Source organism: Pithys albifrons, chromosome 2 (genome assembly GCF_047495875.1).
Source record: "Pithys albifrons albifrons isolate INPA30051 chromosome 2, PitAlb_v1, whole genome shotgun sequence".
In the NCBI taxonomy this organism is placed as follows: Eukaryota; Metazoa; Chordata; class Aves; order Passeriformes; family Thamnophilidae; genus Pithys; species Pithys albifrons.
The window spans coordinates 16,864,720-16,880,701 of NC_092459.1; the positions used below are offsets into that span (position 1 = coordinate 16,864,720).

At 38.0% G+C, this 15,982-nt stretch overlaps 1 protein-coding gene across 16 annotated transcripts in view; it reads left to right on the forward strand.

Annotated features, from left to right (window-relative positions):
• Positions 1-15,982, forward strand: part of MYT1L (myelin transcription factor 1 like) — a 298,788-nt gene that overhangs the window by 182,318 nt on the left and 100,488 nt on the right. For 12 of the 16 annotated variants that reach the window (XM_071548396.1, XM_071548394.1, XM_071548398.1 and 9 more), the window contains one exon: positions 12,076-12,449. In XM_071548396.1, coding sequence (XP_071404497.1) covers positions 12,076-12,449 — 374 coding nt within the window. The remainder of the gene's footprint in view (positions 1-12,075; positions 12,450-15,982) is intronic. The other 4 variants (XM_071548397.1, XM_071548404.1, XM_071548405.1 and 1 more) reach the window with 1 other exon arrangement.

Consider the following 15,982-nt stretch of genomic DNA (forward strand, 5'->3'; position numbering starts at 1 on the left):
CTACTACAATGTTGAGTTTTCATTAAAAATTAGAACAGTCAGTCAGATTTAGAAATCACAGTCTAGTGGGCAGCTCAGGTAGAACCACAAGAGAACTGTCATGGTTAGTTTAGAATTGTTAGAAGCAATTTTTTTTGGTACTTTTCATGTATTCTAGGGGTTAAACTGATCTCTTGTGTAAACAGGAATAGAATTTCATTCCTCTTACACTGGGGCACTTTGTAATTATGTTGCTCTAGAACTCTCTAAAACCCCAGAAACTCACAGGAAGATAGAAGTGTATTGGCTGGTCTGAAAAGTAAGGATAATGAGATGATACCAACATCCCTGTTTTTTAAACAGTAAGGAAATTTTGGATCATCTAGTAAAGAGTCAGGACCGATTTACTTACAGGCTACGATACAGTATAGCTTTGCATGATATCACATACCCCTGATACCCTTTTCATCCCTACCTTCAAAACCTTCCAGGTATTTTTTACACTAAAATGTCATCCTGCACATGGCCCAACTTCTGTTTAGTGCGTTTGCCAGTTAATTAGAGATTAATAAAAGTTTTCCACTATTTAATTTCTACCTCTGTGATTTTCACAAGAAGCATTTCACAACATGTAAATTAGAATGTGAGGACAAATTTCTAGAGCACAATGTGAGTTCACTTTCGGTATGGAAAGTGAAGACAAGGATCCACAAAATTCCCAAGTCTGTAGTTGACCAAACTTGAAATAGAAAACCTATTTGTATATTCCCAGAGGCACTGCCAGCTTAGTTAGGCTGTGCTGCTCAGGGCTTCCTACAGGCCAGAAGTGTGAGATCTGCAGGCTGTGGGTAATGCCAGTAGCCTCCTCTGATCCAGAAGGCACAGCAGGCATTCTCTGCTCACACCAACATGCAGACACTGCATTTCTATAGACCCCATAGCAGCCACATGCCCTTTCATTGAAATATTTCATGATAGTGGTGCATCCTGGACCAGCAGTGGCTCTTCAGGGAGAAAATACTGATTTGGTTCCTCCATGTGGCTGAGTTGGCACAAGCATCCTGTTAATTCCCAAGCCAGAGCCATACCAAAGTGATAACAGGTGAAGACTGGCTAGGATGAGGCAGCCTTCTGTCCTGGCTGTTGAAGCCAGGCTTTTGAACAGAAAGGAGTGTGAGGTTTTCTGCAGAGAACAAAGAAAGAGAGAAGTTAGTCTGATGATTAAAGAACCCTCTCTAAAGGAACCAGCTTTGGAGCCGTAACAGGTTGATTGGGTAAAAAAAAAACCAAACCAAAACAAAAAAAAAACAGATGCTCCATTTGCTTGGACAGTTTTTTCAACCTTGTTAAAATTGTTAAATGACTATTAAAAAGAAAAAATGGCAGATAACAGCACTACACCACCTGTATCCAAACAGAGAGCAATTAAGTAGCCATCTATGCTCCACATAGGATTTTTGTACCTGCACCAGAGAGTGGTTTTTTTTGGATGATGAGTTATGTTTTGGAAACATTTTTTTCATGATACTTTATGTTGGTGTAGCTACAGCACATGCTTCCTCTAGTCAGTCCCAGGCTTACATACCTACATATTACCAGTGGGGAATTTACTATCTAAGGAACTTAGTCAGCTAAATTAAGTCCTTCACATTTATGTGTGATGACATGGGAAGTTGCCCCAACTATTCTCATGATAAACCCCCCAAAATAAAGGCATCACTTTTAAAAGTAACTAACACATTGCTAACCAGCTTTGCTAACCAGCTTTCAGTGAGACCTAAGTGTTAAGCATCAAATGCCTCAAACTATTGAAAATAAAGTAGCCTTTGAAGTGGCATGCAATTTCATGAAAGTTGCCTTTCATCTTTTAAAACTGAAGAATCTTTTCCTCTTCTTGCCATTTTCCTGTTACACTTTTCTACTTCCTGCCATTGCCCAATTTTACTTTTCGATCCTTGGACAGAACATAATTCTGGACTTTTTGCCCTTCAGTCGTTGACCCTTGCTACATTTCCTGTCTATGTATCTTTAAAACTGAGCAGCTGAAATTCAGGGAGGGATAACTGCCACATTTCCCATAGAAATCTAGCCATGGGAGGTATAAAGGCAGCAGATTTGCAATGGAAACGGCCTTTTCCACCCACAGCCCAGCTGCCACATTTAAACATGCTGTGTGGGGCTTCCACTCCCTTGCGAGGCTATTTTCATTTTCCTTCAGAGACTCTTCTAACAGTCTAATGGAACTTGCTCTCAGCTATAAAAAAAGAACACTATATGCCATAGTATTTTTTTTAATTGTGATATGACTCAAGTTGAAGCCGCCTTTTTCTGGACTAGAATGTGATGGGATTCACTTCGACTTTTTTGTTGGTTTGTTTTTGTTTTTTTTTACCTGGACAGCCATTCCTTCCTTTCATCAGATACAACAAAAAAAGGCCAGATTAAGGCAAAGCCATTTAGGCATCTGGCTTTTGGAATCATGTGATTGAGCTAGAAGGTAAGATTTCATTTGTAGACTAGAGTATTTCTAGTTCTCCTAATCATGAAAAAAAACCAAAGGTAAAAAAATATAACTGACCATGAGATACAGATTTGTCCTTTGAGTCTGCCAACAGCTTAATCAATTTCTTTATGTTAGGTTAGCTTGTAATTTGCTGGAAATACTACCTTCAAGGCTCCCTAATATTAGAGCAAAACATCTTCTGTGTGCTGCCGAAGGAGACTAGTTTGGTAGATTATTATCACAAGCATATGCCTTTCAGGATGTAAGTCATGGCAGGGGGCAGAGGTTCTCAATCCTTTAACAACCAGAATTTAGAATATTTCACACTTGAGTAACTCCTAACCAACCATGCAAGACAAAGAGCCGTATCCTGTAGCTTATGCTGGAGGTGAGACTCCAGTACATGAGCACTAAACTGATTGCATCTCGTATCAGTTTGCTTTTCTTGCTTTTTTCCTGTAGTTTCAGTAGTTTACTGAGTACAATCTTGTGTTAGAAGGCTGTTCCACAGTATTATTCCTTTCCATTGGTTATATTCTGTAGCCATTAGCTTTTTTGATCAAATAAGTAGCTTATTACTATAGTTAGAGGAAAGTTGTTTTATCATATTTCTTAATTCTGAGCCATATATCTTTCTTTGGTAAAATTAAGTTGGGAATCAGTGCTATTGTGTATCCGTGTAGAGGGGATGAGAAGAGTATTAATGATAGGAGTCAGTACCTGATAATCTCACCATAATATCCCTGTGTTACAGATGTGATAAAAGGACAGTGTTACTCAATACTAAAGTACATGCTAGAATGATAGTTTGACCCACTGTGTTGTTGGTAAATATGATCTATCAAGTCTATGTCTAAGGGTCTGGATTCTACTAATAGGTATGTAACCATGTTATTAACTGATTGACTGTGTAAGTACATGAACCAACTTTGCTTTCCAGCAGTTTATTTCACTTGGTTTTTCAATGCTGGAACTTAGTATACTGAATTGTTTTAAAGCAATCACATTTAAAATACTGAGATAGATTTCATATGCTCAAGGCTCAAACATTGTGACTGCAAAGATTTTTTGTAACTGATGGATGCACTCTTGTAGCATATTCTAACCCTTTCAAATTGGTGAGTGATTGATTGTGAACTTTTCCATTTTATGATATAAAGTTATAATGCAAAACAAATAAACTGGAGCTTGCCCTGCCCTCTACCTGTAAACAGAATTGTCATTACCACTGAGGCTGAAAAAACCTATGATATAAACAAATCTGAACATCTCTACAGCTCTAGATGATGCTTTTAATTAACATGGTGTAGCCAACCATATTTTTGTATGTATGTACAAAAATAGAGGATTTTCTTTCCCAAAGTTTTTCTTCCAGATTTTTTTTTTTAAATGGGGACCTCAAGATTTTGACTTAGTGAAGAAGTCAGTGTTCTTTGAGCTAGTGAAGAAATGGCCACTGGCTTTGCACGTTTCCATTTTTTTTTGTGTCTGGGTTACATCTAAATCAACATCAAAGTGCGCAGAATCAATAGCCACTTAGCAAAACTTGATTATATGCATTTCATCTAATGAATCAATATGAGTCATTAAACCTGTGCTCTTTGCACTGTCCTACACCCTTTGATCAGCCTCTGTATTCAAGGGTCTGGCAGCAAGACAATCAATTGTGGCTTCCGGCTGTTGAACACACAGTTAAATTGGGTATTTGGCATCCTAAGATTAGAGTGAAGCTACAGCATTTGGCTGACACTGGATCATACAGGTAGTCTTGAAAAGATAGCAAAACTGTAGGGAAGAGAATTATTCATGTTTTGTGATAGAGGTGCCATGGAAAGGAAATAAACAGGTTTTGGGGGTTCTCATTATGAAAGTGTTGCAGTGCGTGGTTTCAAATTCTGTTAGGTACTGTCTTTATTGGGGCTGGACAGGCAATTGGAAAGAAAAAAAGAGAGGAAAACCTCTTGGACTTGTTTTGCTTTCAGCAGATTCTTAAGTGGCAGAAATATAAGATAGGTACCATCACCTCCCTTTATTGTCATTAAGCAAAGTCTGTAAGAAGGGTGAGATGAATAGCCTCCCAGGAGGTTCCTGTTTCTCTGCATTGACTTATGAAGGGAGCTTAACATGACAGTATAGACTTAGCTTTTAGAAGCCTAGGGGAAGGTGAGAGATGAACCCATCAATAACATCATAATTCATGGAGCAATCAGATATATTGATTTATTTATATGAATACTTTTGAATAATCTACAACTGCAAGGCATGTACTCTGCTAACCTGTGCTGATACATAAGTTTTTAGTCTCATGATTTGTTACATTTATTTTTTATATCTTGCTTTAGATGAGCTTTCCATAGCTGAGAGTTTTCCTGTGTGTTTGTGTAACACATAGAACTATATTGCTGTGCCTCATTTTTCCTCACTGATCAGCTATTGCATTCAACCAATTAAATAAATTAGTTGTTTGAATGGGTTAGTTATTACAAAATTGAGAGTTCCCTCTTAGTTATCATATCCCAAGAGCAGAGACTTTGGTGATGGGTGAAATGATCTTGCTCGCCAGAGGGCTGGTTAGCCACTTAAGTTTGTCAGTGTTCATCACAGGGTTCAGTTACACCAGTTTGGAGTCTCAGTGAATTGATGTGGGGAGGTTCTTCACACTGGAAATGTGTAGGATCCAATAAAATAAAAGACTCTCACTTTGACTTAAGTTACTGTGACTATTTTAAAGCTATTCTGCTTCATTCTGTAAGTGGCATTAGATGCTACAGTGCTCAGCAATGGGTACAAGAAGCATGACTGCTTCTGGAACAGTATTCAAGGCTCTAGCTCAGTTGCCAGCAGGCTCCTGGAAAGCAGATTTCAGTAAGTTAGTCTTTTGGATTGGGATTCATAGCACATAGGATGCTAGCACATAGCACAGAGAATTTTAATCCAACTGGCTGGAAGCACCAAACCAGTGTGTCCCAGCTCCATCTTGTAGGCTGCAATGAGCCATCTCTGTAACATAAAAGACGCCAAAATTCCATGTCTTGCGTGAACTTTGACTTGTTGCTTTTCCCGTGTTTTCCTCTATAGTTTAGTGATTGGAATACTCACAAAAGTTCTTTAACTTTCACAGCCTGGGAAGGTTTGACTCAATACCTCCCTTATGCCAGAACAGTACACAAGCATTAGGTAGGACTTTTGTAGGGTAGAAAAGACTCCTGACTAGTGTGACTTAGAGAGCAAAAATAATTTCCCGCTAGAAGTTTGACACCACCACCCTACAGTTAGCACTGTCCACTGGGTTTCCTGTAGCAATTTGGCATTCTTGAAGCAGTGTTTAAGTATGAATGGAAAATCATCCTCAACTAAAAGAGTTTATTCTTGCAACTGAGGAGGCAAACCACTAAGATAGAGATAATCTCTTCTTGTGAATTTATTATCATTGCTTCATTCCTATCAATTCATCGATTCAGCTTCACCAAGAGTGTTACCAGCCCTTCCTTACAATAGTGCATGGTCTGCTGGGAAGGGCAGCCTTCTGGAATGTGGGGAGCTCCAGCTGCAGGGCTTGCTGGAATCTGAGTATTTTTTGTCTGGTCAACTTCTATCAATTGATAGTATCAGCCTTTTAAAGCTAATAGTATCTGCTTTGAGAGTGATTTAAGAGAATGCAGTGTTATGCAAATTAGATTTGCACATTCTTAATTAAAAAATTGGATTTATTAGAGGTCATATCTGCTAAACACCTATTTTCTCAATACCCTGGAAGTCTTCATCTGCAGATAGGGTCTTTGAAGTTACCCTAGTCCACCAAAAGGGATACTTAGGGCTATCCAGTGGGACAAGCTTAAGTGCCTTGGGAACTTTCTGCCTGAAGCCATAAGCAGAAGTTTGCTTCCAAGCAGATTTTTCCTAATTTGCTATCCTCAACTGTACATGATCAAATTCCACCTTAGTGCCACTTCAGATACTTAAATGCTTCATTTAAAGTTTTTGATAACCTCATTAGTTGTTTATTTAGCAAATTTTTAGATTCTATAACCTACCAAATGTTTTGGTTTCTATTAAATTTAATTCTCACCTGAAAAAAAGAAAGAATGAGGACACTTTTGTTGAGACACTTTTTAAATTGAAAAAACCTTTTGTAAGATTTTTCAATGGACTACTAAGGAAGAAAAAAAAAAGAAAAATGTAATAATTCTCTAAGAAAAATATTAGTCAGATTTAGAGTATAATATTGGCATCATCTTATTTTTCTTCATTTTGATCGTAGGAGACTCAAATAATAGACTCAATAGAAAAGAGATAGAAATGAAAAAAGAATGCTGGTAAATGTGGCACATAGGAATCATTTTATCCAAACTAAAGGTATTTAAGGTTGACCAGATCTTTATTAGTCATATAATCTCCCCTTCTCATTTTCCCATTTTTCTCTAAGAGGAAAACATCCTCCAAACATAGGTGTCATGGCCCAACTTTGGTGTGTGAGTTGGTTTGTCATGGAGGGAAAAATACTATCAGTAATCTGATTTAGGAAATCCCTTGTATTTCTTTGGTCCTGTGCTATATATATAATTAAATAGCTATGTTAATTCTTATAGATTGGAAGTAGTAAACATAATAATTATGCTGAAAATTATATTAGTAATAAAGTGTATTAAGAATCAAGAAGTTCAGTCCTGGGTAAGACATGCATTTCCTGAACAACAGTCCTACTGAAGGTATCAGTAGGTAGCATCATAAGGTTTTCAATGGAGGAAAACTGCATGAGAGTTAAAAAAAACCCACAAATCATCTTCTAACTAAGGAGCATAAAATCATATATTATTTCTTCCATTTCTTCAATTATTAATTTCTGTATGTCCTCTTGGAGCTTATTGCTATGAAATTCAGTAACATTATTTCCACAAGAATTATTCATGACAGATTCCAAAAACCAGGAATGACTGAGGCACACAGCAAAGCAGTGTAGAATATTCAAAAGTGTGTTTCAGGAAGCCCAAATACATGCTCTGCTGAAGGCCAAGAGAGCTGAAGCGTGAGAGGAAAATAAGACAAACACAGCTGACCAGGGAAATACAGGGAGCAATGAAAGAACAGATAAAGGAACACAAGACACATCAATCAGTGGGGTCATTGCTCTGAGCAGGGATAAACAAGGCTAAAAATAACCGAGTGAGGGGATGATCACAAACACCAAAATTGAAAATGTAGAGAAAATTGCAGGAGCTATAAGGACAAACAATAACAGATTTCACAAATATATGAGGAACAAGAGGTCAGTGGCAGAGACTGTCAGCTCGGTATGTGGTCAGGAGGGGAAGTTGGTGGCAGAGGCTGCTGGGAAACCAGCGCTGCCTTCCCCTTGGTGTGCTCTCAGGAGAGACCATGGGGAACATGCCAGAAACAGAGAGAAGTGTCCTGGAGGCAGAATCTGAAAAATTAATGAAACAAAGGATAAGAACAGAGCAGGTTAAGAAAGAAAAAAATAGGGCAGCTTAACAGTAGGCTTCAGGTCTGGTGGCCTGTTTCCCAGGTTTCTGAGAGAGATGGATTTTTTTTAACTCTCTCAGTCTATGAAGTCTACAGTACATGGGGTATATGTAAGATACATGAGTTGAAAGGCAGAAAGAAGCCAGTCCCAGACAGTATTTTAAAGGTTTTTATAAGAAAAACCATTGCAATGGTAGCTTTATTAAGTATAAATCCAAGAATGGACAAAACCAAATTCAGGCTTATGGAATAGCCAATTCAGATTAATCAGGAGTTTACGTAAGCTGAGTCAAATTTAACCATTTATAGCACAAGGAGTAATGGGTACAAATTGAAAGAGGGAAAATTTAGGTTGGATTTGAGGAAGAAATTCTTCACTGTGAGGGTGGCGAGGCACTAGAACAGGCTGCCCATAGGAGTTGTGGATGCTCCAAGCCTGGCAGTGTTCAAGGCCAGGTTTGACAAGGCCTTGAGCAATATGGTCTAGTAGGAGGTGTCCCTGTCGACAGCACAGGGGTTGGTACTAGATGGTTAAGGTTGCCTTCAACCCAAACCATTCTGTGGTTCTGGGAACTAGCATAAATGATTTCCTTGGAAAAATTACATGTTACCAAGCCTTAATGTTGAACCCAACCATTGAAATATACAAATATTTGGTTTTTTAGTTGCTGGTGTGTCCTCAATTTTAACTCTATGAGCAAAGGTGCTGATAATAGATTAATAAAGTTATAAACTAAAGTCAAGTTCACAAGCTGATTTTCAAATAGTTAGTTAAGGAGATTTAAAAAAGCATCAAAGTCTTCAGGCAGCTAACAGGAATTGATTTCCATTGCCAGTTATGCACTTTCCAGGGGGCCTTGAATCCCAAATAATGCCTTAGATTCTCACAAACTTTTAAGACCACAGAGCTATGAAAAAGTATTAAGATGGCAAACTGGCCAAGATTCGATGGGGCTTTGAGCAACCTGATCTAATGGAAGGTGTCCCTGCCCATGGCAGGATCTTTAAGGCTCCTTCCAAACCAAACTGTTCTATGATTCTACTAAAAATTCAAGTTTACTTGAATGCCAGTGGCCAAAAATTTTCACAGATACTCATCTACAGGTGCCCTTTTTACTCAGACTGCCTGAAGTGTCATCTTTACCTCTTACAATGTTCTAAGAGGAAGAAGTAAAATCCTGGAGATTTCTGGGGCTGTCTATTCACATCTTTGAAAATAAAGATCGAGATTTTTAGAAAATGTAATTTAATGATAATGGCATTGAAGAAGGTATAGTGAGGGTAATATGCATCACAAAGAGAAGGAAAAAGGAAAGAAAGAAAGAAAGAAAGAAAGAAAGAAAGAAAGAAAGAAAGAAAGAAAGAAAGAAAGAAAGAAAGAAAGAAAGAAAGAAAGAAAGAAAGAAAGAAAGAAAGAAAGAAAGAAAGAAAGAAAGAAAGAAAGAAAGAAGAAAGAAAGAAAGAAAGAAAGAAAGAAAGAAAGAAAGAAAGAAAGAAAGAAAGAAAGAAAGAAAGAAAGAAAGAAAGAAAGAAAGAAAGAAAGAAAGAAAGAAAGAAAGAAAGAAAGAAAGAAAGAAAGAAAGAAAGAAAGAAAGAAAGAAAGACACATCCATTCAGTAAATGTTAACATGTCTGCTTAAACCATATTGAACTGGTATGAAAGTTTCTAAAATCTGCATCAGCCCCAGGATGTGACCCACTCTTGTTTTCCAGAATACAACCTCAGTTAGACACCTAAACGGAACAGGTTCTTCCCTGCTTTTCCAGCCATTTCCCCGGGCTCTACATACAGTCTGAAAATCCATTTCTGAGGGAAAATTCTTCTGCCTTCTCTCAGAGCACCCTATAGAGAGTTTTAATAGGCAGTTACTGAAACCCCATAGTACCAGGGTAAGCACCAAAATAAACCTGGAGTGGTCAGAACTATAACAGAGAGTGCTTCCATTTCGCCCCAGTTTTTATGCACTGTCCAGACTGATGGAGATTGCATTCCTGTTTCTGGCTCGACTGTGATGTTGTGGGATATTTTCCATGGAAATATGTCCTACATTTCCTCCTGATTCTGGGCAGCTGGGGCCTGACCAAGAAGAGGACTCACAGGTCAAGGGGCAGGACAGTCATTTGGCAAAGAGCAGTAGGGGGTGATCTAGGGGCAAGGATTTCTGGTACATTTATAGGTTTTGCATTGAAGCATCTTTGAATAGGAACAAATACAGTCCAAAGGGAAAACACCAGAAGCTTAAGGTTTCCCTTTTTTCCAGATTTATGGCTTTTAAAGTTGGTGAAGGTTTGGGCTTTTGCTTGGCTGTGGTGTATCAGTGTTTCTTGCATGCAGCTGCACCAGGGTTCGTCTTCTATAAGAGGAAGCTTTTCCCCAGAATATGCTGCATGATGCGCTGGATGAAGCATGGTTCTAGAGTCTGGAGGATGTGGATTTATTCCCTTCCTCACCTGCACCAGTGCAGACCTCAACTTTGATGTTGTTGTCTGGAAGCCATTTCCCATTAGAACTACCACCCCACTCCCAAGTGAGGTGCATTGCAATCTGGCTAGATGGGCATACTTAAAACTTATTCAGTATTTCTCTGTAGTGTTAATGGAGGGAGGTGTTTTTAGGCGTGATGGATTAGACTTTAAAGAAGACCCTGTGGTCTCTGCACAGGGAGCGAGCTGCCTGTGTTGCATGGAGAAGGTCTCCCCTAACAGGTTTTCCACGATGAATACCATCTCTTGTGACTGTATGTTCCTTAGATATGTGTTTGCCAGGCAGACTGTGAACAATTGATTTAAAATTTAGGTAAAACCATACCTAAGTTAGGCACTTAAATAAAATGATTGGGTGCTTAAATGAAATTGTTTTTACCTAAGTAGCAGTTTAAGTAATGGGGATGAGTAGCTGCTGGGATGCAATTAAGTTAGACCAAGAGCAAGAGCATGAAGGCACCCCACAGAGCACATCTGTAGTACTAAATGTGGTGGAAACTCCTATTTCTCAGTGGTCTGTCAACAGAATAAGAAGCATCATTTGAGTGGAAGAAAGTGATAAGAGATCCTCATTGTTTTGTCATTGGGATAAAGGGGTCAGGAATATAATGTAAAATGGGAAAGTTATAAGTATATATGGAGAAAAGGCTATAAAGAACAGTTTAAATATCCCAGAACTAGTTCATCACAGGAAGAATGCTAAAAAACTATATAGCTTGAGTAGTGTTTATAATATCATAATAAAATAGTCCAAAGAGGAAATTCTTTGAACAAAAAGTAATGTGTATGTGCACAGGGTATAGAGGTTACACAAGGCAGATCAGATTCAACAAACAAGGATTATATGGCCTTTGAGAAACAAGTGGCTACTCTAATAGAAGACCAGTACTCTGAAATACTGTTTATGTTACAATCCATTAGAATTATTGATGAGGAAGTGGTACTCAATTTTGAAAAGTCTGACTGCCTTCATTGAGAAAGGATTTTGTTTATTGTTTGATTTTATTTTTTAATGTGAGAATACTTGCAACACTGGCCATGAAAACTGTTGGTTTTGATTGTGTTGTGGAGCTTGTTTTCGCATTTATCCAGCCTTGTAGCATATAAAAGAGCAAAACAGTGCAGAATTCAATTGCAGCAAACAACAGCATTAAGAATGTGGTCATATTTTTATTACTTTAACAGCATTGAAACATATCTTAACTGCACACAATCAAAACTTTGCTGAATAGTACAAAATTATGAAGCATTGCTTTATTCTTTATTGTTGTACTGATAGCTAACAGGTAGAAAAAAATTGCTGGTTTTGAAACTGTATTTGTCTGCCTTAGAGAAGAGTGTAACATGTAGAAGAGAAAAAAGAATGAGAAGGAAAAACACACATTTGTATCAGTTCTGAAACTGTTATGCTGTCATGTTCATACGACATTTTCAGGAAAATAATAGTCATTTGCAATTTCACAGGTTTTGTAAGTGTCCTGTCCCTTGGTCATGATTGTCTAAGAGGCATTTTGCTTTCAAAACATGCATTCTGAGAACAGCAACTAATCATGGTGTAGAAATAGAACATATGACTACATGAAATCTGGAGGATAGTGTAATAATTTGCATCTTTTATTTTTGTGCAGTGTTTATGGCTGTCCTTTGGCAAAAAAAAGAAAAACACAAGATAAACAACCCCAAGAACCAGCCCCCAAAAGAAAACCCTTTGTGGTTAAAGCAGACAACTCTTCGGTAGATGAGTGCTATGAAACTGATGGAACAGAGGAAATGGATGAAAAGGAAGAGGAAGAAGAGGAAGAGGATGAAGAAGAGGAGGAATATTCTGATGATAATGAGGAACAAGGTGATGAGGAGGAGGAGGATGAGGAGATAGATCGAGAAGAAGAAGAGGAGATTGAGGAGGAAGAAGAGGAGGATGAAGAGGAAGGTGAAGATGTGGAGGATGAAGAGGAGGAGGAAGAAGAGGAGGAGGAAGAAGAGGAGGAGGAGGAAGAACGTGGTAATAATCAGAGTATTAGTAAAAAGTAAACAATACGTGTTTTCTGGGTTAATCTTCTAGTGTGGTGTGTGAGGATTTAGCTGTGCAGTTCTCATTAAAGCTAATGGAAGTCATGCAGTTAAATCTCTCTGCTCCACACTGAAAATATACCCCACTGTGTTCTCCTAACATTTATTTTAATAAGTCTGTCTTCCAAATATTTTTTAGTACACCAGCACTCACATTTCAAACAAGGAGGGTGGAGGTGTGTTTGTGCTAAAAATGCTTGCATAAAATGTAATCCTAGTAGTGGATTAATGCATGCAGTTACCAGGAGAATATTCACGAAGGTACAAGCAAAGCAGCAGCTACAGCTGGGTGCCTGTACTGAGCATTTGCAAGTGTATTTGCTAGATCTGCTTATAGAATGTCAACGATTGCCCACATAAATTCTGTCACAACTTTGCAGATAGTTTTTGTGAGTAAAAATGGACCTCTTCACTTCAAAAATTTTGCCCCATACTACCCTACCCCAAGAAACTATTCAGGATTAACTATAATAATATGCTTTGATTCCTTGAGCCTTAAATGCTGTGTGCTTTAGTTGATTCTATTAAAAATATAGCGAATGACAGGTTTGCATCAGTAATGTCCTTCTAAAGTTTATATATTTTAGTTATCATGCCATGGCATAAATGCCATTTAGACACACAGGTGACTAAATTAATGCAATAGCAATGTGATTTACCTATTCAACTTTCTCCTTTTTGGGGATATTGGGCTTTATATAACCAGTACTTTCAAAATATGTAATCAGTGTCCATTTACTCAAGAGTCCATATGCTGATGACAGACATCATAATGCACTGGGGTGAAATGAAGGAATCATGCAAAAATTAATGAGCTATCTAAAAAGTATTTTGTTCCCATTTCCAGGGAACACGTTTTTGGTTGGGTAGATTCACCTTTCTAACCAATAAAAATATAAGAAAAGCTTTCAGCACTCCTCAGTTGGATTCCTCTTAGGAACCAGGTATGAAAGTTGTATGACTTTTGTTTCAGCATTCTGTAAGGTCAGATCTTAAAAGAAAGACTTTGAAAGTGTTCTTTCCATTTGGGCAAGATGGTGGCCAGATGGGTGGCTATAAGCATTTTCTCAGGTACTGCATCTGTGGAATTTCCTCAGTTGCCTGAATTTGCCACAAAATTGGTAGAGAATAAAAGGTCAGTCTAAAAGTTACGTGAGTTTGATGCGATAGGGAAGCCATTTCCTTTTGCAGGGAATTCTGCTGTTTCAGAACCTGGAAGAGAAGCTGTATTAAATCAGGCTGATGTGCAACTGTTGTTGCTCTCCTGTTGGGCAAGTGCAGGATGTCCAGTAGCTTCTTTAACAGCTAATGGTGACTGAGTTTGTTGGTGCTTAGGTTATGATGCAACTCCTGCTGTGATTTCAGCTAACATTAAAAATTTTGAATCTACACCATCAAAAATGATTAAAGGAAAAAAAAACCCTAAGCAAAACTCAAGAGCTCAAGAAAATGGCTTCTGCCAAGCCAGCAGGCTTGACACGCAGTTTATTTTTCTATAATGAAACACAGTGGTTTACTTGTTCCAACACAGTTACACATGTAGTTAGTGGTCCTAATCAATGTGAAGAGGCTGACATTGCTTTTGACTGCTTTCCTTCCATATATAGTAGGCTGTGGTTAAGAACTGCAAAAAATTTACAAACGTAGCTCTGTTAGCTGCTCTGCATATTACTTGGAATTAAAACTTATGGGTTAAGTTCTTCTTTGGATCCCATGCTATTCTAGCAATGAATGGACATTAATAAATACATATATTCTATATAAAAGATTAGTCATTAAGAAAAATCCCTCATAAAATCAGACAGATGATAATAGTATTTTATCAGAAAAGTATTTAATGATCCTTCTGAGTATCAACACAGTGCAACAGTCCCACTTACAGCACAGATGATTTACAAGAAAGAATTGCTAGCAATTAATGAGGAAGGTAGTATGGAGTTCCTTATGTCTATTCCAAGGAGCAAAGAATGGAGCACTTTGGGTTTGGTGATGTGTAGAAACTAATCAGAAAATTGGATTTTTTAAGGTAGTTTATTTCCTATTGATTCCAGTAGGGGTCCTGATGTTGTGCTTTATTCTGCTTGTAGCATAAGACACATGGGAGAAATTTAGACTGTTGATTTTCCAAGGGGAAACAAAGTGCAAAGTTAGGAGTTCTTAAACTTTATGGTCTAAATATGACTCTTTATCTGTTGACTGTATGGAGAATTACGTCTCTCAGCTATGAATTTAGTTAGTACAATCACTTGCTGCCCACTGCAATGTAGATATTGTAGCAAACCACCTTATAAGTCACCTTTGCAGGAGGCCTGAATGTGTCTTAGTATTCCTGTCCCTAGAAACAGCATGAAGAATTATCCACTGGTCACCAGGATGCCTGCACAGTTCTCAAAAAAGTTTCTGACGGGTGCTGTAGATGACAGCAGTTCAGAAAATTTCTGTAGGTAACTATAGCCTAGGTGGACAAAACAGTTAAAATCTTAAGTATTGGTGACAGAGGAATTCCTCAGCAAATATAGCATAGAGCTGTAGTGGAAGGAACAGGGGAGGGCAGGGAAGGAGAGGGGAGGAGCATATGGGTAAGGTATGTTACCGTTTCTTAGACCAAATCAAAGCTGTTAGAAAAGGGTAAATCCTGGGAAACTCAAGTACGTCACTGGCATGTCATTGCACATACATATTTTGTTTAAAAGAAAGTGAATTTTAGATCGGATTCTCAGAGGATATAGATAATGTAAAGGTAATGTAGGTAGACAGCTCTTATGGAAAATACTTGGGCATTCACTGAAACCATCACAGCCATTTTGAAAATCACATCTTTGTAGTCTTGTCACTGATAAGCTAAAGGACTTGGAGAACACAGCTGTATCCTAAAGAAATAGTCTCGGAAATCTCAAAATAACAATTTAAAATTTAAAGGGAAAAAAACCCCAAATTTTTTAGATGGGTCCCAAATTTTGTGCTTGTATTTCTGTACACAGTCCTTTGAACCAAAATTAATGCTTCAAACTGTCCATCAATGGCTAGTATATCCTCTTCAAATTTCCATTAAATCTGAATCTCTTTGAAGAACAGATATCTATCCATGCATGAAGAGACTCGAGAAGCCCTTATGTTCAACATGTCCACTAAAGGAAAGAGAAATCTTTATTATTTCCCTTATATCCCAGGAAAAAAGGACCGATAGATGACCTGTGTTATGATAACATAACTTGTAAATTGCAATACAAATGGGAAGGATTAAGAGTAAAGGATTCTTTGGAGCACGCCTTCCCTGTGATGACAATTGCTGAGAACCTTTGGAATTCAAAGGAGACACAGTACAGATTTTTCAGTAATAAAAACTAGCATATGTACATGATGATGGCTCGGCTTCACAAATGAAGATTTGGGCAGGACTCTCCCCACGTGGGTGTGTCCTTTGAGCCTGCACAGTGGATTTTTTAGGTGAGGCTCAGCGTGCGC